This window comes from Bactrocera tryoni, chromosome 2, assembly GCF_016617805.1.
Source record: "Bactrocera tryoni isolate S06 chromosome 2, CSIRO_BtryS06_freeze2, whole genome shotgun sequence".
NCBI lineage: Eukaryota > Metazoa > Arthropoda > Insecta > Diptera > Tephritidae > Bactrocera > Bactrocera tryoni.
In genome coordinates, this window is record NC_052500.1 from 3,524,793 (window position 1) to 3,549,778 (window position 24,986).

Genomic DNA, 24,986 nt, shown 5'->3' on the forward strand with positions numbered 1-24,986 from the left:
TGTGTTCAACTAAAAGAACTGAGTACTTATATTCCATACACGAACAAAGCAAAGATCTGACAATGTTCCGATAATTTTTTTTGGCAATGCTTTGCCCATTTAAGAGGGTATTCTGGTCAAGAAATTTAGAACAATCGAGTTTTTTGCGTATTTTAAAGGTTGGAGCTTAAAAAATATGCCCTTAAACTTGAACTGAGACACTTATATTCCGTACACGGTCAAAAAAATGATCAGAAAATGTTTCGAAAATTTCTTTTTTGGGCTGCCTTGCCCATTTAAGGGGTATTCTGGTTTAGAAACTTGGAAATACTCAATGTTTTTTGTATATTATATTTTAGACCTACAAAAAGATTTTCAAAAATTCGAATTATTCGAATTTACAATAACGATTTTTCTCGAAACTACTTTTTTTTTGAGGTGGTTGACATGATATCTCAAGTTCTACTTAACCAATTGCTTTCAAATTGGATAATATCTTTGTTATGCATCTGTCTACAGCGCCTTCGTCGGATTTTGAAAAAAATTAATTTTAAGTATTTTTAAAAAACTCGAAAAGCTCAAAAAAGGGAGAATTTTTTTTTTCAATTGTGAGTTTTTTCCTTTAGGAAAGGACAATGAAGCATATTTTCAATTTTTTCTTTTAGATCACTACAAGGGTTGGCATCATGTCAACCAGGATGATCTGTTTTTTCAGCCCTCACTTCACGGGAATTTAATTTGAAAATTTTTTTATTTGTTTTTATTTTCTCTAAATGTCAATAAAATTCATTTAAAAAATGGATAGGAAAATGTTTTTAATTTTTTTTAGTTTGAAAATTTAATTAGTTTGAAAAATGCGTAAAATTTAGGCATCCCGCCGAGAATACGTCCCTAAAGATATTAATATCACACATAAACCCATTCTTACTAGTGATGAGTATACCTTAATTGGTGAGTGAGTTATAAATCTTTTGATTTTTTATATTACCGCCATTTTGTGGCCCTAGTAAGGGTCGGCTTCGCCTATTTGGAATACCAATCTTTAAAGAAGATATATCAAATTTTGCTTATGTAGATATTAAAAACAACAGTTAATTGTCCGAAACTATGATACTCCGTGCAGGATTTAAGGGGTTACATAGGTTTACGGGGTTCAAAAAATCGATTTATTTATTGTTTTATTATAATATATTTTAAAATACCTCTAGTATTTTGTCCTAAATTTTCAAATTGATCCGAGTAATAGTTTCAGAGACACAGCCTTGAGAACTTGTGCGCTCGAGGCTAGCTAGGCTAAGTGCATCATCTTTAAACGCGTTTTTCTCGAAACTTTGTTTTTGAAGTCGGTTGGAAATGCTGGTTTTACCCGAGTAAATCTATATAACCTCTTAAGATTCGCGCTCATAATTCGAGAGAATATAAAAAATCACTAAATATATTATATAACTTTCACTTGTTGGTCCACATTCAAAATTTTTTTGATTAATATTTTTTGAATATTTTTGTTTTATTTGATTTTAGCTATCACGAGCCCAATACTTTAGTAGTTAATTCTTTATTATTTTAAAATAAACTGCTAAGGTCTTAATTAGTTCCTAACACAAATAATGAGCAGCTGCTCTCTTACAGATTATTTTTTTTTGTATTTCTACTATGAATTACTTCGCATCCTGAGCTCCTTGGCTCCATGTAAAATTCAAAATTTATTTTTGTATCACCAGTCCTTTTCCACCATACTAACCGAGTACACCGGCGCAGTAAATCGCGTAAAAAAGTAGAAACTTCATTCTCGACACATAAGAAAATACAATTCTTCAACTTCGTGCTATAATTATTTAGAAGCCAAGTAATTCTTAAAATTCTTGTGTTCCGTTAAGACGCCTCACGCACTCTCAACCGACGATGTCCTGCACGCTACTGACCACAGACAACATAAGTCTGCACTATTTTAAATTAAACTCAACGCGACTCGGATGCAGGTCTGATCGGTGTGCAGGAGTAGTGAAGCGTCACAACTCGCATTTCAGAACAAGTTTAATTGTTTTTAATATACGCTTTTTATCGATGCGACAATGAGCGGCTATAAGCTGTCATTTAGTACTTACATACATATATGTTTGTATGTATTTGTATGTATTCGTTTATCTTTTAATTTGGTCAGTTTGATTACTTCCAGTACACACCTTCTTTTGTCTGGTTTTCAAATATTCAAGGGGTTGAGTGGAGTTCGAAAATAAAAGGTATTTTTTGAAGCAATCTCCGTAAGCTTATCTGAGTCCTTGTTAACGTCCGCCATTATGGAAAGAAAAGTTACATGTCACTGTGTATGTACAGGCTGATTTTAGTGTTAACAGGTCAATTGTAAGGTCCCCTTAGTTCCCTTAAAGGGTGATTAACTGATTGTATCTTTTCGACACCATTTTTGTGGAATGATTTTTCCTTTGCTTCAAAATAGTCCCCGGCTTCGCCGCTCACCACTTCATTCGATGGAAATTTCTTCCCCGCGAGCATTCTTTTGAGATCTGAGAATAGAAAATAGTCGGTGGAGGCCAGAATACGGTGGATGCGGAAGTAATTTGTAGCCCAAATCATGTGTTTTTGCAATCGTATCTTATGACACGATCCAATGGCTTAGTGAATCGGTACTTTTTTTCTTCAAATGCGCCCGTTTTTCGGTGGTTTCATCCTTCAAATGGTCCAATAACGATATTTAACAGTCGCCGTTGATGGTCTCTCTTTTTCAAAGTAGTCAATGCACATCGCAAAATACAGACGCAATAACCTTGCCAGCCGACTCTCGTGTTCATCGTTTGCAGTTGCCTTCGTGTGACTGTCGATTGGACTTCGGAGTGGAATTAAGGAGCCATGTGTCATCTATTGTCACATATCGATGCAAAAAGTCGGATTTATTATGCTTGGACAACTCCAAACTCACAAACTAATGTTCCGACAGTTGTCAATGCCTTTTGAAGGCTTTGAAGGGCTGCTTAAAAACTCTATGGATTTCATTCTAGCAGCACCATCTATGTGTCAGGCCGGGAACTTTTCAATTGACCTGTTTTATAGGAATTTTCGACAGACGGACGAAGTAAAGAAAACTAAGGACTAAATTATTTCAATAAATTTATTGTGTTTTAGTTTATAAAATAATTCTTAACCCCTAAAAAGACACTCTTTATATGTAGCACTCCAGCATTAGCTTGCATTTTACTTAAAACTACTTTTGTTCTTTTCCTTCCAGGTGAGTGCCAGTGTAATTTTCCATTTGCAGATATATATATATGTACAAACATGTAGAATATATAAACCATGTGTGAATATACGCCGATGGCTTCCTTATTACACGCATTGCCTTTGGAACTCGCTATCTTGTTTTGAGTTCACAATGTGGAAACGTCGAAGTGGGAGAAATCGCTTCAGGCACTAACATTGCATGCTTGAGATTTATAAACATGTAAATACATACGTACAAGTAAGTACATTTAAGTGTTGTTGTTGTCTGTAGAGGTTAACATCGGCATGATGTCCTTGGAGCATTTATGAGGCGCATAAAATATAAGAAATATGAGTTAAGGGCACGTGTTGCCCGCAAATTACTTATCGAGTCTCAATTTCAAGTCGTTGGACCAGTTTTTGTAGTTCATGTCATGACAAAGTGCACTACAAACTATGTTTTTTACTGGGTTTTAAGAATTTTTATTAATCTGTGAAAAATGTGCTATTCATTTGTGAACTTAAATGTTTTTAAAATAATTTCTGCGAATCAATCGAGATTTCCTGTTTAACGATTTGAATTTCGTCAAATTAACGGTAGTCGCGAACAAGCGCATATTCTCCAAGCGCTGCCTATTGTGAATAGTTCGAAATCAAAGCTTTTTCAAATGCCAAAGCACAAAGTTGTGTTGTTGATATATTACTACAGTGGTGGTTAAATAATTGGGCGTGGAGTATAAAAATGATAAAAAACAATTACTACATACTTTTGTTCATCAGTTGCTAATGCTGATACTCACAATGCTACTTCGGACTGCGTAGGCAATTGAGAAGAACTCTCTCTCTTCAAGAACAAAAACCAAACTCTATAAGTCACTCACTATGCCCCTCCTGCTATATGGCGCAGAGGCATGGACGATGACAACATTTCATGCCGTTCCCACGACAGTCGGGTCTAAGTAACCCAAACGGATGCGGATTTTTATCCGGCCAAGGGCTGTCAACCCGGCAACATGCATCGAAATTACTTCAGGATTTTTTTCTGCCGCTACAACAATAACAACGTTACGAGTTTTCGAGATAAAGGTTCTGCGGAAGATATATGGTCCTTTGCGCATTGGCCACGGAACACGGACAGGAACGATGAGCTGTATGAAATATACGACGACTTTGACATATTTCAGCGAATTAAAAGACAGCGACTACGCGGACTAGGTCATGTTGTCCGAAGATATTGGACGAAAACATTCCAGCTCTGAAAGTATTCCACGCAGTACCGGCCGGGGGAAGCAGCGGAAGAGAAAGACATCCACTCTGTTGGAAAGACCAGATGAAGAAGAAGCTGACTTCGCCTAGAATCTCCAATTGACGCTAAGCAGCGAAATGGAAGAACGACTGGCTCGGCTATAACTGCGTAAGCGGTGTCTTCGCCAATAAAGAAGGAGTATTGAAAAAAATTCTTCATTCCAAAACTTGAAAACTATATCTCGAAAACCTGTGTAAAGTTTATGTTGCTCGCGAGAACAACCGACTTTCGAATACAGCGAGAAAAACGAATACATATGTGTATAGCTGATCGACTCGAGCGCGCAACTTTTTAAGGCTAGTTCTTTGAAATACCTTTGGATCGTACGTCCATGTGGTAAAATATACTTATGCTTTACGCTTTGGTGTGCGAAGAAAACAGGAAACAAGAAGAACTTTTCTGTCCTTTGGATCAACACTAATCACGCAATCGCTTCAAGAGCTGTCGTTTCATCTAGAAAAAACAACGGTTTGGTGTGGTTTGTGAGGCGGTAGAATCATCGGTCCTTATTCCTTCAAATACGATGCCGGTGAGAATGTAAACGTCAATGGCGACCGTTATCGCGTCATGATAACCGACTATTAGATGCCTGAAATTGAAGCTCGTGATCTCAGCGACAACAAGACGGCGCCACTTCCCACACATCGCATGAGTCAATGCATTAGTAGATATCATAAAAATACGTCACACTTTTTTCACATTACAAAATTTTGCTTTATTGATTAGTAAAGTTTATACAATCACTTAAATTTAATATCACTTTAGTCCACCGGGTTAAGCACTTAACCTTAACAACTATTTTAAAACGATCACAAGGTGATACTTCGGGTTTTTAATGGCAAAACGACTATTCTATTTAAGTAGTACATGATGCAAAAGTTTTCTTAAAATTCTAAGCTCCCTTCCATACTAAATGTTAAAAGTCACAATAAATACTCTTTGTACAAAAAGTTTGTTTTACGAATATGTAAAATATACCACCGAGCACCGCTAGTAATTGTATGAAGAGAAATTGAGATGCTTCACCAGGAATTGCTTTGCATATTGCACGATCACATTGTTTGAGGTTCGGAGTGAGAGTCGTTGACGAATCATAAAGTAGGCAGCGAGAGTGAATATTATATAGAACAGCACGAGGCAGGCAACCGAAAAGACGTAGTTCAAATTCTCGAAACCGAGAATCATAAGCAAGAATTTCGACTTCTTAAACATACAGAACACTTCAGTTTCCGGACAATGTAGATCCTCACGATCGTAACCGTACAGAGCGGCGACCAGACCCTCCATGCCGTGACGCAAGTAGCTGAGTTGCATTAAGTAGCGCATTAAAGGGTGTATATATACCGCCTTGCCATAACCGATGCCATAACAGGAGAGTAGTATAAGCGGTACAGCGACAACAGGACCCATGAACATAGCATTCTGTAAATGAAGCATGAGCCGGATTAGTGCTTAAGTGAGTAGTCTCTTAAGCATTTGTGCGCTGTGTTGTTACTCACCACCAGACTAAGGTGTGACGATATTAAGAGACCCAAACTTTCCGACGTCATAGCGGTTAAAAAAGCTATCAGGAAGAGCATGCAGAAACGGAAAAGCTCCAAAGGCTGACTGGACATAATATAGACCATAATAAGGTAGATGACGGCCAGCACGAACATAAAAGGCAATTTGGAGGAAATCATTGCGGCATAATATGAACTCAAGTGATACCACTGATTGAAGTACTCCCGTTTTAGAAATTTCATCTCGGTCGGAACTGTAGGCAAAAGCGAAAAGATACGGTTAGTTAGTAAAAACCCAAAGAAAATATCACATTACGGCTTTACACTTACATTGTAATAATACTGGCATCATTGGCAGATATAAATAGGCAATAATTATCGTGAAAGCGAAACCGAAATTAAAGAAGGCTTTTGAGGCATCGTCGCCCACACCCCTGTAGATGCTACCAATAATCAACGCCAGAACGATGTTCATATAGAATCGTAGCTTTATATAGGACTGCAAAAAAGATGTAATGAACTTAGTTACAAAAATACTTGAAATTCAACTTAAAAGAGAGAACTCAAAGTTTAGTTTAACAGTTAAGTCAGCAACCTTTACTTCTTGAAACCTACCTTATCGCGCCACATCTGCACCATCATACGCGCCAGCAGCAGTTTATATTGCATCCACCAAGATGCTTTCTGCTTCAATAATTTCGGGTTGATTTCCTCCTCGAACTGCTCCAACTCATCGAAGGACGAGGCACCGGACGTTGTGTCTGATTTGTTCGTTGCGTCCGCTTTAATTTGTCTGTGCTCCCGATGTGGCGTCCAGCGATAGACCTTACCATTTTCAACAGCTTCGACCATTGGCTCATGATAGTGCGTACCATATTCTTGACAGGCAACCTCAATGACTGCGTAGAAACACAATAAAAAGGGTTAACACAATTTGGTTTGGTAGAGACTTATCCTCGAACTCACTAAAGTCGGCCGGATTATAAGTACGCGGACATGTGAGACCAATATGCTTCATATAAGGCACGATGTTGGCGCCCGAACCCTGATAAATACACTGTCCCTTGGCTAATATGTAGACCTTATCGAACATATCGAAGACTTTGGCGGATGGCGTGTGGACTGAACAAATAACGGTACGTCCTGTGCGATGCGCAATACCGCGCAGCAGAGAGATGCATTGTGAACTTGAGATATCATCGAGACCGCTAGAAAAGATAAAAATGTGAAAATATGCAGCTGATCGAGATTCTCTCTCACTTACGTGGTAGGCTCGTCGAGAAATATCACCGGTGGATTATTCACCAGCTCCAGTGCGATGCACAAGCGCTTCTTTTCGCCGCCGGACAGACGCAACGTGATGGTGTTTTGCACTTTCTTCAAACCCAACATGCGGAGTATCTCATCGATCTGAAAGCGTTTGGCGGTTATTCACCATTTTCGAGGCATTTCAGCGCCATAACTCACCACTTCCAACTTCTGCGCGTGGCTCAAGTCGTTGCCCAGCTTTAGGTGCGCGGCCAGCAGCATCGCCTCCAGCACCGTGAAATGTGGATCCAGCACATCGTTTTGCATGATGTAGCGTGACATTTTGCGGAAAACTCTCATATCGCGCGGACTGTGATTGACGCAAATTTCACCGGATGTTTTCCTAGCGCTATCGATAAATGTGAAAATGTAATAAAATAAATTGCCATGCCAAGCAAAAGTTAAGCAAAACAGATAAATGACATGTACGAGTGCACTCCCGTTGGCGTGTAATTAAACTTTGTACTTGTGTGTAATGGCGCTTACATTCATCATTACTTACCCATAGCCGGCCAGTAGGTTGAGTAGCGTCGTTTTCCCCGCTCCCGACGGGCCCAGAATGGCGGTTAGCTCGTGCGCACGAAACTGTCCGTTAATGCCGCGCAGCAGCGGTTTCCGTGCTAAGCGTTTTATTTCGTTTGGGGAAAAAATAATTTATGGAAATAAGTTTTTTGTAATATTTGTGAGCCATAATTATGAAAGCGTAATGTGAAATATATAATTACGACGCTGTCTAGTTATTGGCTATGAAAACTGACGTTGATCAAACTGATAAAAATTATTATTATTTAATCACGGAATTATATGTCTAAGTATAGGTATAAGTACAGGCAATCTGTTTCGCAAGATAGTGAGAGAGGTTAATTGATGGTAATTAAAGTAAAATAATCGGTTAAACCCTTAATTAGGAGCAACGGTTATACAATCTTACGAAGACAGTTTTAAAGTGCTTTGAGGGAGAAATTTGTTTATTGTTTGGAGTTGCTCAGTTTATTTGGCTTGTTTGGCAATTACAACTGTCAAAAACGAATTGAAATTTTCTAACATATTGGGTAGTCGAAAAAGTCTTTTCGTATTTTGTCAATAGATGACGTTGCAGTCGTATATCTCCAGTGCTACCAATCACAATGTGTCATACCATATAGTGTTGGAAAGGTGAGATTCAAAGCTTTATGTGAAGTTTACGGAGACGATGCTGTATCAGTTCGTGTAATACAACAATGGTTCGCTCGCTTCCGTTCTGTAAATTTCGATGTGAAAGATGCACCTCGCTCTGGTCGACCTATCGTTGAAAAAGTCGATGAAGTTATGGAAAAGATTGACCAGGACCGTCACATAAGTAGCCATGACATCGCTAAGGAACTTAACATTTATCATCAAACGTTTTGAACCATTTAAAACAGGTTGGCTACAAAAAGAAGCTCGATTTTTGGGTACCACATAAATTGTCTGTGAATAATTAATGGATCGAATTAACATCTACGATTCTTTTCTGAAACGAAATGAAATCGCACAATTTCTGAAGCGAATGATAACAGGAGTCGTAAAGTGGATCGAATACGACAATAATGTGCGAGAAGTATTATGGTCCAAGCGTGGTGAAGCTCAACAAATGGTTGTAAAGCCAGGTTGAACGATTGATTCTACATTTTACTGTCAACAACTGATGAGATTGAAGCAAGCAATCGAAAAAGAAACGGCCAGAACTGATCAACAGAAAGGACTTCGTCTTTCATCAGGACAATGCTAGACAACACACATCTTTGATGACCCGGTAAAAACTGAGAGAGCTTGACTAGGAAGTTTTGTTGCATCCACCATATAGCCCTGACCTTGTACCATCGGACTACCATTTGTTTCGGCCAATGCAGAACTCCCTTAATGGAGTAAAGCTGGCTGCAAAAGAAGCCTGTGAAAATTACTTGTCGAAGTTTTTCGCCGAGAAGCCAGAAGAATTTTACACTGATGGAATGATATCTCTAGCGGGAAAATAGCAACAAGTGGTCGACCAAAACGGTACTTACTTGGTTTATTATTAATATAAAAAAATAGTTGAAGTTTGATTAGAAATACGAAAAGACTTTTTCGACTACCCAATATTATAGCTTTCCGACTGCTGCTCAAACCTTTTATTTCAGAAGCTTCAAAATTACGAACTGTAGAAGGTCCTTTAAACTTTTCTCTTATACATATTTCTTTTTCAATATTTTTTCTTCAGTACTTGAGAATCTAGACCCAATTGGCTAGTTGGACGGTATTAATTAAGTGCCTAAAGAAAAATTAAAAGATGAACTAGATAAATTACTGAGTGCATGATGTTTGTTAGGATTTGGGCTTGCAACTTGGCTATTTCGTTGGTGAACAGGGTTTCATTCAGATAATAGCCGGGTGCATACTTTCAGTGAACCACCGTAATTTTTTTCTAGAAGAAGAGAGCGCTTTGAAAAGACCGATTGAACAACATGGATTTTTCCGATAGCAACACCAATGTTTATAATAAAATGTTATACTCTAGTTAAACTTGGTTTTAATCACGCTCAGATAATTACATAGGCTCCGCTATCATTTTATCAGCGACTTTTAATTATATAACCCATAACCTCAAACATTTTCTTGAGGCATTTGGAGTCAAAGCTGTTGTAAAAAATCCAGTATATTGACGTCACCAGCTGACCTAAGGCAGAATCAAACTACATCAATTTTTATTTTATTGTATCTCAATTTTAGCAGGGTCATCAATGTAATGTCTCTGCAATTACTAAGCACTACATTGTAATCAGCATGTAGTTAGAGCCTTTGTGTTTGCCGTGCGACTATTTGCGTGAAAAATTATCAGTTAGTTTTCTGCTTCCATTTGCACTCGCACTAATTACTCACGCGGCGTCAGCCAAAGTCGCGCCTACATGACTCAAGTAACATTCCTATGCCACTGTATATAGTAGGAACAGGTGTAACAGTATGCAACCGGTGGTACTTGAGATGTAGTCATCAGCAGTGGTAGCTATTTTAGTCGCTACTTTGCCCCCGTAATTACTACTGACTCATTCGTGTTTATTTTACAGTCTTGTTGCAATCGCCAGTACTTTAGCTTTTGGGCTTGTAGTGAAGGGACTTTGAAGTTATTAGGTCAGCTTTAGAGTGACAGTGCACATGTTGTACATACATATGTATATGTTGCTGGGTTGTGTTATGTAAGGAAAGGTTTTCTTGTTAAAAGTGTCTTAAGGCATAGTCGATCTGTATGGTTTTTAAAAATACTTATTAGGGTGGTTAATACCTTAAGCAATAGAAAATTGAGCAACAACTGGCCTCAAGATTACATCAACAAAAATTTTATCTAATTAAGAAATCCAAAATCTATTAAAAGTACCTAAAAAATTCTACACTCATTCTAGATCTTTAGGTTCTGGAGGCGAGAAAGCATCCAAGATCGGTAATCGTGAAGTGAGAGAGAGAGAGAGAGAGAACGAGGTATATAATTTCTTTAAGCCGTGTTGGGCGAGGTTTTGTTTAATATTTCCAAATCCCCCTCGCATATTTTAATGCCACTATCGAAAGACAAAATTTGGTCGTGTTCGTGAGTGTATACTAAGTTTTTCTGGTTAGTCAAGTAATCAATTTAATATTACTTTCTACAATAACTATCTGTCCATGCGTAAATTTGTATCTTGCATCACAGTAAAAAAAATGCGTTGAGAACTCACCCTTCGTGTGTACATCGTAGACCTCGTAGCTCAAGTCCCGAAATTCCAAATTAATCGCCGGCCAAGTTGGCAAGTAATTTAGGCCACTGCAAGAGATATTATCACCATTGCCCAAATCCACACTGATCGCATTTATGTCGCTGCCGTAGCTGAGCGAGGTGTCGCTGGAGTGTGATTTACCGTAACTGTTGTACGAGTCGCTGCAGCCGGTATCTGTTGTCGAATCCATCCTAGTTGCTGGCTTTTGGCTTTGTGGGGAAGGTGTTTGTTGTTATGCCGTTAGCGGTTATTGTTTTGTGGTTGATATTGTTGTTGTTGCTTGTCTTGTTTGCAACGATTGCACTCGAAAACGCGACTTCTGCGCTGGCGACTCTTGAGCTGCTTAGTATTGTTGTTGTTGTCACTATCACGCTTGATTTTCGTTAGTTTACGAAACGCTTACTCACATGCATCTACGACATACTCGCATGTGTGTGTTTGTGTGCGCTTAAATGTTTGCCACTTTTCTGGTAGCTGTTTGAAATGTAGGTTTGTTTGTATGTCTGTATATGTTTTGTCATAATTTGCGCCAACGGCAGTGTTGCGGCGATGATTGCACCAATTCGCTGAGCCTGCTTTGCGGCGGCCTTTTTCTATTGCAAAGATTTAGTCACTGTAAGAAGAGCAGATGTATCGTTTTCAATACTAGATGACTCAGTGTTTGTCATGTTTATATGTATGTGAAGGCAGATTACGACTAATTAAAAAAAATGTTAATTTCTATAATTTTCTAATAATTATAATAAGTTATTGATTGAAACCGTATGATAGAAAATCTGTGGAATATATTTAAGGAGCAATTAAAGTTGCCTCCAGCGAGCGCTCCCTTCATCGATCTAAAATTGCAAAGGCTACATACCCATATATCAATACTCAAACATATTAGTTGCCCCTTTTTTGCACACTTCGATATAAAAGTTTCCCGAATAAGAAAAAGCAAGCGAACGCATTGTTTTTCGTAAAGGTCGAAAGAACAGCTGATATGTTGAGGATTGTCGTGTCGCAGTGGAGAGAAAGGTAAAAACAGAAAGAGACCGAAATGCGTAAGTATGAAGTGCTTAAGAAGCTGGCCGACAGGAGTAATGCTTAAAAATTCTACAAAAAGATGCGGCGACTAAAGGAAGGTTTCAAGACCAGAGAATCCTCTTGCAGGACACAAAGTGGTGATCTAGTGGCTAATGTTCAGAGCATCAGCATTGTTCAGTCTTCTGAATGCCAGTGAAAATGTGACATCTGGATATGGCGGACCCGATTCCCCAATGAACAGCAACGCGGCAAGGGCCAATGGATTACCGGCCGAGCTATCCAAATACGGCGGCGAAGAACTGACAAGGTGCATAAGGTTCCTTGCTGCCGTTGGATGAAAGCATGCCCGATCATTGGAACCTAAGTGCGCTCTGGGGACCACATAATCAGCGCCAATAAACCTTCTTAATATTGCGTATATACGCTTTTTGAGCGTAGTGTGTGAAAGACTGAGCCCTTCGTCAACAAACTGATTGGACCTTATAAGTGTGGCTTTGGACGCTGGAAAATCAACAACTGACCAGATATTCACAATGGGCTAAATCTTTGAAAAGACCTGTCAAAGGAATACCAACTCACAACCTCTTCGTCGATTTTAAAGCCGCCTTCGGCAGCACGAAATGAAGCTGCCTTTATACCGCTATGTCTGAACTTGGTATCCCCGCAAACCTGTGGAAGCTGACATTAAGCAACACCAAAAGATCCGTCAAGAGCGGCAAGGACCTCTCTAAGCCCGTCGATAAAAGGCGAGGTTTCAAACAATAAGACTACCTATTGTGTGACTTTTTCAATCTATTGCTGGAGAAAATAATACGAGCTGTAGAGCTTAATACGGAAGGTACAATTTTCTATAAGAACGCACAGCTGCTTGTATGCATCGATAATATTGATATTATTGACCTCAACAACCGCGCCCTTAGTTCTTCTTTCTACAGACTGAATAAGAAAGCGAAGCGTATGGGTTGTGAATGAGGAGAAGACGAAATATCTTCTATCATCTAGCAAACAGTCAACGCATTCGCAACTTGGCTCACAAGTCACTGTTGACAGCTCTATCGTGGAAACACCGCAACAGCCTTGCTACTTTGGACAGAGTAGGCAATTGAAAAGTAAAGCCCTCTCTGTACGAACAAAGATCAAACTCTACAAATCCCTCATTATTCCCGTCCCGCTACTTATATGGTGCGGAGGCATAAACAATGACCATGTGATGAGTCGATGGAACGATGAGTTGTACGACGACATTGACCTAGTTCAGCGAATCAAGAGACAGCGGCAACGCTGGCTAGGTCAAGCCGTCATTGAAGGGAACGCTCAAGCTTTGAAGGTTTTCTATTCAGTACCCGCGAGTGGAATCAGAGAAAGAGGAAGGCATTCACTCTGAAAAGATCGGGTGGAGAAGGATTTGGCTGCACTTGGTATCTCGAATTGGTGTCAAATAGCTTTTTTTGGCTTTTCCGATTTCGCTAGTTTGTTTCTACAGCAGTGGAGAGCCTTTTTGTTACCGTCGTCAGAGTTTTTCTATGACTCAAAAAATATAAATTAAACATTTTTTTTTCGGTGTACTCTTGAAACCTTTATAAATATACCTTAAAAACTTCCAAACAATATATAAGGCAATTTTATTTTGAATTTCCCAAAAAATTGACGGTTTTTAGGCTGTCACAAGAGGTGAGCCCCTTAAATTAAAATTTTGTTCTTTTTGTACTAAACATACATTTGAAACATAAATTTGAATATGTCATATAAGCAAAAAGAAAAATTTTTTATAATTTCAAATTGCATATGTTTTGTGCATTACTGTACATATATAATTAACTGAAGCCATTATAAATAATAATAAGATTCGCTTTACAAATGAGCAAAGACATTATAATTGCAACAATAGAAACAAAAGTTTATCTGAGAACGAACTTATATACATATATGTATGTATGTATGTATGTGTGTACTTAAATATATAGTACATGGGTAATTAGAGCAGCTGTCATGTCGCTTGTCTAACTCAGTTCGTTGAACTGGCATTGCGGCGCATTCACGATTTAACTTTTTATAGAAAAAAATAATATATTTAATTGCAACAAAATAGCAACAACAACTGCTTGCAAATGCATTTAAATAATTTTTCTAAAGCACATGCATAAGTGCATTAACATTCGCTCGCCTGTGTGATATTCATATGTATACTAATAATAAAATGTTACTCATACGACAGGTAGCACATGCGAGGCCTCTTGCGTTGACAGCAAAGCGGCATAAATTTGACATTTTACGCTAAACTAAAAACAATGGCATTAATGGCCGGTCATTTGAGTATTTCAGCTTGCATTTACACACACAAAGCTTTTATTTTTTTCCACGTCATTGTCACGTCCGTGTCTACATGTAAACTATAAAACGCAAAATGAGATTTTTATTTAAAAAAAAATTATTTTATTTTCATAAGTAATTAGCACATACTATATTTTACGATTATTTACGCGAGTAATGGAAAATTACTTTAATCCTAATTATTTAAAAGCTTCTTAATCTTTATTGTCATTTGTTTATTAATTTCTAAAATGTGGTTCCATGTTACTGTAAGATTTTCTAGCATACAGTGCAGTGAAGTCACGACACAGCTTTTAAGATTACTTGAGCTGCTCCTGCTTACTGGAGTGTGTCTAAATCCTTTACAAGTAAAGAGCAAAGAACCCTTTGTTGTATTCTTAAATATATCGCGAACTTTATTGAATTATATTACATTGTAACGAGGCCTCAGGAATGCTTCTGAACCAATATTAGCCACTTAATAATAGTGAGCATAAGGGCAATCGATAATTAGTATAATTTCACAACAAACTAGCTTTTAGCTGGTTATAATAATTTAATTTTGTTAAAATTACTCCCATGTTCCACACATAACGATAATTAATATAATAGTGTTGTAGTTGCAGCAATTAATTGCATGGATTTAATTAGGCCTTTCACTGAATCAATTCAACATTATAATTATTCGTTATATTATCAATCAGCTAGCTCGTCAATTTGCATCCTGTGGCTCATAAAATACACTTTTTTCAATACATCCATATGTGTGGGTAAGGAAAAATGACAATCACAGCATGTTATAGAATATTTTAGTGCTTTTTGCTAATGTTTTCACGTGAATGTAATTTAAACGTATTCACGGAAAGCCATTTCCATTTCATTAGTTAATATTACATTACTAACATAAGTTATAAGTGGTTGTATAGGAGAAACGTTTACGTACTAACTGGAAAAGTTTATGATTAACAAGTCAAAGCTTTGCTCCACCCACTTCCTTCTTCCCTTGCCTCCAAAGAATCTAATTACCTTTTGGCATTAAATTTAAAAGCCAAAACAACTTGTGTTCATGTCTAAAAATATTTTGTAAAAATAATAAAGACTGTTCTGTCATTCTGTTTAATCATTTATTGTATTTTGAACATAAGCAAATAAGAACGGCTGAGTTCGCATGTGACCGAGCAACAAATATTGAGTAGTCGCAAAAGTCTTTTCGTATTTTGTCAATAGATGTCGTTGCAGTCGTATATCTCCAGTGCTACCAGTCACATAAGTGCCATACCATTTAGTGTTGGAAAGGTGAGATTCTAAGCTTCATTTAACCAAAAAAATTAAATTCGGGGAATTTGAAAATTAAATTCGGGGAATTAGAAAAAGTTACAGCTGTTCAAAAATGAAGAAAATCGCTATATTTTGAAATTTCGTTTAAAAAAGGAAAGAATGCCACGCAAGCCACCAATGAAATATTAGAAGTTTACGGAGACGATGCTGTGTCAGTTCGTGTAGCACAACAATGGTTAGATCGCTTCCGTTCTGAAAATTTCGATGTGAAAGATACACCTCGCTCTGGTCGACCTATCGTTGAAAAAGTCGATGAAATTATGGAAAAGATTGACCAGGACCGTCACATAGGCAGCCATGACATCGCTAAACGGTTTTGAATCATTTAAAAAAGGATGGCTACAGAAAGAATGAATTGTCTGTGAAAAATTTAATGAACCGAATTAACATCTGCAATTCATTGCTGACACCAAATGAAATCGAACCTTTTCTGAAGCGAATGGTAACAAGAGACGAAAAGTGGACCAAATACGACAATAATGTGCGAAAAATATCATGGTCCAAGCGTGGTGAAGCGCAACAAATGGTCGCAAGATGAGATTGAAGCAAGCAATCGAAAAAACGGTCAGAACGGAAGGGCTTCGTCTTCCATCAGGACAACGCTAGACCACACATATCTTTGATGACTCGGGAAAAACTGGGGGAGCTTAGCTGGGATGTTTTGATGCATCCAACATATAGCCCTCACTTTGCACCATCGAACTACCTTTTGTTTCGGTCAAAGCAGAACTCTCTTAATGAAGTAAAGTTGGCTTCAAGAGAAGCTTGTGAAAATTACTTGTCACAGTTTTACACTGATGGAATAACGTGTCTAGAGGAAAAATGGCAAAAAGTGGTCGACCAAAATGGTACATACTTGGTTCAATAAAGTTCATTATAAATATAAAAAATAAGCTGAAGTTTGATTAGAGATACGAAACGACTTTTTCGACTACTTTTTCTTTTCTTAAAGCATCACAACAGTGTAGCTCATTTAGGCCAGTCAAGATATGGAATGATAACGCCGATTTTAGGATGAAAGTTATTCAAATGTGCAAAATTTGGTTTTCTTCCATCTCCTATATAAAGTGTATATTTTACTTACTTATAGCCCTTAATTGTATTATTAAGGAAGATGCTGAAAGTGCACGAAAGTAAGCAAGAGAGAGACGCTTTAACACCTACTATATTTTTGTCCCAGCATTACCTACAACTTTTCGAGGTTCAAGGGATTAGATGAAGTGACTTTGATATCAAGTCGCTCTCAAGACGTTCTGTATGACGAACACTTCAGCTCAAATAAGAATGTACTTCCATCTGGCAATACTAAGCACCAGTCCATGCATGGCATGCATAATCTAAGCTAAACTAATTATTAAAGAACAACCCTATTGCATATAAGCTTATGGCTTAATCTTTTGCCGAATCTACGAAAATACAAGTCCAAAAATTCAACACATCCGGGTACATTGTTCATTAATTCCAAATTATTGTTTTGTATATACACTTAAGAGGGAGATAATTTGAAAGAAATGAGATTCATTGGCTATAAACAGCCAGTCTTGGTGATTAATAATAGTGTTAAAAATATTTGAAAAAAAATAAAAATATATTAAATATAATAGTATCTATATTGTTAAGAATAAATATGTATATAAAAAAGCAAAGCATTTTGCGGTTAATGGGTAACCGTACCCAACTAATCATCTGTAAACGTTAGGTTAGAGTTTTTTTCCTTATCACCCGTTTTTTTTTTTATTTAATTGTTTTCATTTTTATTTATTCACTCAAGTTTTTTAATGAGTTCACTGGCTCTTTCTAAACGAAAACACACCAGTGCAAATATATGTATATAGTATACATGTTCATATAGTAATATAAATATATAATGATTTTTTAAAGCGACTTAAACAACAGTAATTAGTGTAACTCGTGCACAAGTAAGCTCATAATTGTGACAACTTGCATATTATTAATAATATTAGCTACGGATTGTCACGCGTGCAGGCGGAAAATGCTATTTGTCACACACACATGCATACTATATATTTCTATTCTTCCTCGGATGTCTACCTGCGACTGATTAGTTTCGTGAGCATTTCAAGAGCAGCAATTGTAATGCGCCCATTTGTACTTGCTGGAGTAGTTGTGTGCTGCCATAGAGGAGGCGTTCATGATGCATGACAGTGCACAAATATCAAGGCGGGTGAAATTGTGACTTAAAATTTGCAAATTACTAGTTACAACTCACTTTTTTGCTTTTTAAATATGTAATATATATGTATATATTATTCTATTGGTTCGTTCACTAAGTAATTTCGTTTGTTGACAACAGCTGAATTTATTGATTTTTTTTGCAGCCAACTTCAAGCATAACTGGTTTTTTTGTAAAAAATTTTACAAAATTTTTTTGGAGTAGATTTTGTAGAAGAAAGGGTCAAAAACTGTATTTTCGTATTTTCTGTTTCACTATCAAGAGGTTAAAAATCCAGTTCAAGCAAAACTAAAATTATGTGATGTTTACGGAGAAGAAGTGTTGACTGAATTCCATGCCAAAATTGATTTGCATAATATTGTTCCGGCAATTTCGGTTATCCATTTTTGAAGCGCATTGTTACTGACAACGAAAAGTGGATTTTTTTATAAGAATGCGAAGCACAAGAGATCATGGACTATAGTGACTAAAACCATTCCGAAGGCCCATAGTCACCAAAAAAAAGTTATGTTGTCTGTTTGGTGGGATTTGAAAGGCTTCCTTCATTTTGAGCTTTTGCGCGACAATTTAACGATTAATTCGAAAGTGTATTGTGATTAGCTGGACAAATCCAGTGATGTACTCTAAGATAAGAGGCCAGAAATGATCAATAAAAATTATGTTCTACCAGCATCATGCGAGGCCTCATACAAGTTAAATGACTCTCCAAAAGTTTTTGTTGCTTGTATAGGATCTATGTACTTCCAGACTTGTCACCTTTGAACTATTACTTTTTTCAGTCTATGAAATTTTTTTTGAATGTAAGTATCTTCACCTCAAATCCGGGCATCCAAAACCACTTGGACCAGTTTTTTGTCTACAAGGATAAACAATTTTCTGAGCGTGAAACCAATCTCTTGGTGCCAAAAGGTATTGGAACAAAATGGTGAATATATAATTTCATAATTTTTTTAATAATAAAGTCGTATTTAAATTGCACTAAAAAAACGAAATCACTTAGTGAACGATCCATTACATGCATATATTGATTAGACTCTGTAGATCTTCAATGATCATTTGTAGATATTTTTAGAATATATACTAACTAAATAAGAATATAACTTATTTATGACAAAGCAAATTTTTTCATTTGCTTAAAATATAATTTTCACAATTCTGCAATCAAAAGTCAGTTGTACAAAATAATAATAAAATATAAAATTTATTTTGCTAATAAAAATTGGGATAAGGTTCTAGGAGAGAAACTGGATTTCATTGTTATATTTCTATTTTTAAATGCAAAATTCGATATGGAAAAAGTTATTTGAATCCACAAATTGAATAAGATTTAAAAATCAGAAGAAACAGGTGTAAAAAATTAAAGCCTACGCAAAATGTCTGCATTTCAATAGCTACAATTAAGTACACAGAGTAGCAGAAAAAAAGCATTGTTGTTATGCTGGGTTCACACATGGCAACTTGTGTTCCGGCAGTTCGAAGTTTATGGACGATGACAGAAGGAAAAAAGCAATGGCGCTCAGTTGTTCATGCTCGGATTGTGTGCAATTTTAAATGTATTTAAGGCATCGTCTCAGTGTGATCCTCCGAAAAATCACAGATTTTCGCGATTTTTCCTTATGTTGAAATTCCGGTCCGGTTTTTATACCCTGAACAGGGTATACGAGTATTAAGTTTGTCACGAAGTTTGTAACACCCAGAAGGAAGCGTCGGAGACCCTATAAAGTATATATATAAATAATCAGTATGTTGAGCTGCGGCGATTTAGCCATGTCCGTCTGTCTGTATGTCCCTCAGTTTTTAAGATATCGTTTTGAAATTTTGCAATCATTATTTTCTCTTCAAGAAGCTGCTCATTTGCCGGGACTGCCGATATCGGACCACTATAACATATGGCTGCCATACAAACTGAACGATCGGAATCAAGTGCTTGTATGAAAAGCTTTCACATTTGACAATGTATCTTCACAAAAGTTGGCACAGATTATTTTTTAGGGCAACAATGTATTCTCCGAAGAAACTTACTATAGCATATGGCTGCCATACAAACTGAACACATAGGTCCTGTACGATGTCCAGGATTGCGGTCGCAATTTTGATCTAAAGCAAAAATTTCAAAATGATTATTAATCTGTAGGGAAAGTCGCTATCGCACTATAGAAAGATTTTTTTTTGAAATTGGAAAAAATGGCGGCGGTTTGATCAAAAAGTTACGAATTTGGCCCTTTTTTCGACAGCTTTTCCTAGAAAAAAAATTGAAGAATTCGAAAAAAATGAAGCTTCCATAGCGCGATAGAAAATGACTTTAAAAATGTTCTCTCCAATTCGTAACTAGACATCTTCGAAACTCTTCCCTTGAGAGTAGGAACCGTTTTGAAAAACACCACTCTGAGAAAAAACGACAGTAATGCCACAAAAAAAAAAAAACAATCGAGTCTTCTAAAATTTAACACTGAGACAATCCTTTAAATTTTTTATATAAATTGAGTAACACCAAAAATACGATTGACGATAATGAACTACGAAAATTTCTTTGTGTACACGCAGCCCTAGCAATTTTGTTCTTATTTTATATATCTACACTAAAAATAATTTTTAGTATTTTTTGCATGTGTATATATGTATGTATGTGTGTGTGTGTGTAATGTACATATATTTTTGTTTGCCTAGCAATTTTGTTCTCATTTTGCATATATTTTATATATATATATATATATTCAAAATAAAATATTTTCTAATAATTTTTTTCTGTGTGTATATAAAGAAATGTGTGTGGGATTTATATTTGCTAATACTGCAATTATATACTGCTTCGAATAAAGTTCTAATCAGAAATCCCATTCATTGCACCAATGTATATATGTACGTATATACATATATAAATACGTTTTTTAATTATTCCATATTCTTGTTTGTATTTCATCAATATTTCGTCATCTTCCGGCGTAAACATTGCTCTCTTGTTCTATCGTTTATATGGATTTTGCATTTTCAAAACTGATTACTCGTTTATTTTGACGGGATGCTGTTTTAGCATTCAATTAATTATTACTCATAATTGTTTTCCAATAAAAACGAACAAACTATGAAAGGAAAGACAAGTTCTGTATTATTTCATGCCGGAGAATTTCAACAGCTCGGCTGTTTATTTAAAGAGCTGCGAAATACCATTTAAGTACACACACAACTAGAAGCAATACGAAAACTATAAAACACTTATGCATATATCATTAAGTTTAGTTGCTGCGAGCCATAAGAATATATCTGATTCCCGATTTTCGTATTTGCACGTTGCTAATTATCACCGCGTAGATTTTGTTTTCATTCTCGTTGACTTTACGATGTGTACTTTGTTGTACTTGTTTACTGTTAACTCAACTATGCACACACTTATAACCACTAGACTCATAAACAATAGAAATTCATGTGTTCACAGTTAGTTATTGAGGCTTTCGCGGTTTCATTTCGCCTTCAGCGAATACTTGAAAATACACATATTTTCCAACTTCTCTTCCGAGTTTCAATCCGCCTTTTCTGTAAACGAACAGCATTTTATTTCGAAAATATAGAATAGCTTATTTCTACTCGCAATATTTGGAAAGACAATTAAATGAAAATAAAGCAAATCTAAATCACTTCGGCTTCGTGAAAGCATTCGTAAATTAAATTTGCACCTTTTCACCGCTAAATATAGTGATTTAGTTATTGTGTGAAAACAAGTGCCTTATTAGTGTGTAAATGCCATGCAATACGCAAGTCGCAACATCGACTGAGCTATACTTGACATATTTTCCTTGAAAAACCTCAATGAAACTGATATATTACTGTAAATGCACATTAAGGCGGTTTGTTCCGCCGAAACCTCTCCCTACCCGCCATGTTTTCTAAACCGCAAGGAACTAGTGTGCGAAATAGGAATTGGAAGTGAAGTATAAGAACATTAATATTCTTCGAAATAGCTTAGCGCATTTTGACATAATTTGAGGGTGCTGCAGGTCTGTTATGATGCCATGAAAGTAAACGTCATAAGTTTAATGTATAAGAAGGATGCGGCTTGGGCTTCAAAATCATCGCAGACTACGGTAGGACTTCAAATGTCGAAGCTGAAACGTGAGCTCCAGCACTGAAGGTTATGTTGGAGCTCAACCGTTTTACCCAGTAATCACTCAAGCAGCCAAACACACAATGCTTCAAATGAACGCAGAATGGTTAAGCTATGGAAAAGTAATCTTGCCCCAACAAGTGAAGGTCTACAGTGATGAAGAAACAGCATTACCAAAATAGTAAACTCCACAAGAAGTTTAAAGTTAGCCTTAGTAGCAATACTGAATGGAATGATTCCATGCTCGACTTACTGTTAAGGGATAGCAAGTGGTACACTGACCGGCCCGGAATTGTTGCAGGACCACGCACCAAACTCCATAACTATGGGAAGTTTTCCGAACATCTTCCAAGCACAAGTATTTGCTATAAGTCGGTGGGTGTGGAGATAAACCTATAACGCAACTATTGCAACGAAAGTATTGCCATACTCAGCGATAGCCAAACTGCATTTAAATCGATCTGTTTTTATGAGATAAAATTAATACTGCTGAAAATGTGCTTAGAACGGCGAAACAGCCCATCAGGACGTCACTAAGTGCACTTTTACGGGGTATCAGGCCACAAGAGTATAGCCGGGAAAGTATTGGCTGACTAGCTTGCTCGCTCTGTAGCTTCCACTAGAATAGACGAACCGGAGCCCTGTATGTCGATTGGTCCTCATACCATAAGTCACCTCCTACTCCGCAAGGAGTTAAGAGTGGGCAGGGAGAAGTATTGACAACAAATTCAAAGCATGCACGACGCCATTCAGAAGGTTAAGAACTATAATCAATCCCTCGAGAAATTAATTCCGGCTGCTTTTTGCATTCTAAACTGGGCATTGTAAGCTCAAGAAGCACTATTTAACATGGGCTCAGCCTCTTGTACAAACTGTCGGTTCTGCGACATGGAGCCGGACTCCCGAGCAGACTCAGGATTCATGTTTCTGAAAAGAGATCACATCACCTCAATGGCATCTGGCAGTATATTTGAATATATATCAATGTGTTGTGGCTTGTGAGGGCACAATAGACCTAGCGGTCGCGGTGCAAACCCAGTTTTTTAGCTCTCTAACATAACTATCTACCATATACATATCTATAAGCTAAGAAGCATTTATATATTCGAATTTGTCTGTGAAAATTTTCAAGTTTATAATATGAATAATATATATTGCATAAGCTGAGAAATTGACACCTTAATGTCCGCTGTTCAAATGACTTTATGAAAATGGCACGAGCGTGGAATAAATGTTTTCAAATCACTCGCCCTGGAGTTCGGCATTGACTTTAACCTATGCTTTCAATTATTTACAAAATACATTAGTACTTCAAAAGACATACTTCGAAAAAAATTCTTAGAGGCAATATTTTCGAACAAAACGTACTTCTATTTCATTTAATTTTTGCCGACATCAGAGTTTCCTTTCATAAAAGAAAGCTTCTAAAATTTCTAAAAAAATACCACTTAGTGAGAGTAAAATTCTTTATATAAATATATATATATATATTTCTTTTTATGAATTAAGCGCCACTCATATAAAACTCAAATGAACATTTTCCCATTCACTATTTTACTTAATTAGTTTAATTCATTTAGCAAATTCCATTTAGAGTAAACAACTGACTCAAAGGGCACTCGCTCTGCACTAAGATCGTTTAATACGAAAAGCGACCGCCTCAACTCTAAGCAAATGCCTGTCCGTCCGCACACACATAAAGTCATATGTAAGAATGTCACGCATTAACTAATTTTTGGGACGAAATTTCGGTTGATTTGAATACATATACATACTAACACTGCGAAGCCTATTAAGAGCACTTTGCACAGAAACCGCAGCGACTCCAGAACAGCGACGATCAACAAAATTTATTTCAGTACACACTGCACTAAGAAAAGCCGCATACACTAAAATGAGCCGTCTCTAACTGACGATAGGGAAACACATGTCAATAATCCACTAGAGCAATACTTAAGCCGAATTCGCTACGAAATACAAACATACGTTTAGGCGATAAATACCTTTATTAATCATTTCAACGTCTGTTTATTTAGTTACGATCTCTTATCACTTCATTTGTAATAATTTATATAAATATTTATATATTTGATTTTGTATATATGAAACACGGAAACAAATCACAAGTATATATGTATATATATTACGTATGCACCATGTAAGAAGAAGAGGCACGATTTGGGACACAACGCGCTGGGCGCACTGTTACGAATAAAGCATTGACTGTTGCGCGTATCAATTTATTATCGGTCGCCGAGAACGTTTGGTGGGTCGGTGGTCGTGTGATCGAACGGGCGGTCAAACGGCGCTTTGAGTTAGACGCGTTCGCTCGTTGCGCGTTGAAAAACCAAACTGAAAAGTTTGCTTTCCAACTGTCAATTGAAGCGATAGCGACAGCTGTGGCTGTGCCGGCAATAGCTAGCAAATGGGAACCGCAATTACAACAACAATGGCAAGTAGTAAGTATTCGTGATTACCCAGTCAACATGAGTAGAGGGTCTTGCTTTTGGAAATATCATTCATGAAGAACATTTTTTTGGAAAGCAAGTTTCCTTTTTGATTGCCTTTCCTGAAGAAAATGAAGTAACCAAGTAAAATTTCGGTTTAGTCGCATTCCTTTTAAAATGTGCTGAGATCACAAAACCCCAAAGCTATATTCAGTCAATTTTAAAAAATTTAAAGTCGTCAGTTCTTCGAAGATAAGTTTGAAATATTTACTTTTCGGTCACTTTTCATCGATCTATTTATTAAAATCGCTGAGAGAATGCTTTAGTAAAGCTTTCCCTGTTGTAAGTCCTCACTTTCACTGTTCTTATATTATATATCTTGGATAGTGTCAGCAAGAGGGGAAAAAGACCATGGCTTTGCCGACATGATTTCTACATTTTTGGTCTTCTGAAAATTAAAACAAGTCACCCAAAGGATCGAAATCCAATCAATTTTGTGCATTCATATACTTTATATAACT

General features: G+C 36.8%; 1 protein-coding gene across 3 annotated transcripts; it reads right to left on the reverse strand.

The window, feature by feature from the left end:
- Nucleotides 1-5,187: 5,187 nt before the first annotated feature.
- LOC120767937 (ATP-binding cassette sub-family G member 1) lies at nt 5,188-24,366 on the reverse strand. Of its 3 annotated transcripts, none has more exons than XM_040094304.1 (10): nt 24,174-24,366; nt 11,013-11,664; nt 7,811-7,928; nt 7,468-7,657; nt 7,265-7,410; nt 6,967-7,208; nt 6,616-6,899; nt 6,331-6,499; nt 5,998-6,254; nt 5,489-5,920 (listed from the first exon to the last, which is right to left on the reverse strand). In XM_040094304.1, the coding sequence occupies exons 2-10, from the start codon at nt 11,239-11,241 to the stop codon at nt 5,489-5,491; spliced, it is 2,067 nt and encodes a 688-aa protein (XP_039950238.1). In that variant the 5' UTR covers nt 11,242-11,664; nt 24,174-24,366. The 3 variants fall into 3 exon arrangements, with proteins under 3 accessions (XP_039950239.1, XP_039950238.1, XP_039950237.1); XM_040094303.1 differs by having other exon boundaries at nt 24,022-24,366; XM_040094305.1 differs by lacking the exon at nt 24,174-24,366 and having other exon boundaries at nt 5,188-5,920; nt 11,013-11,241.
- Nucleotides 24,367-24,986: the final 620 nt, after the last annotated feature.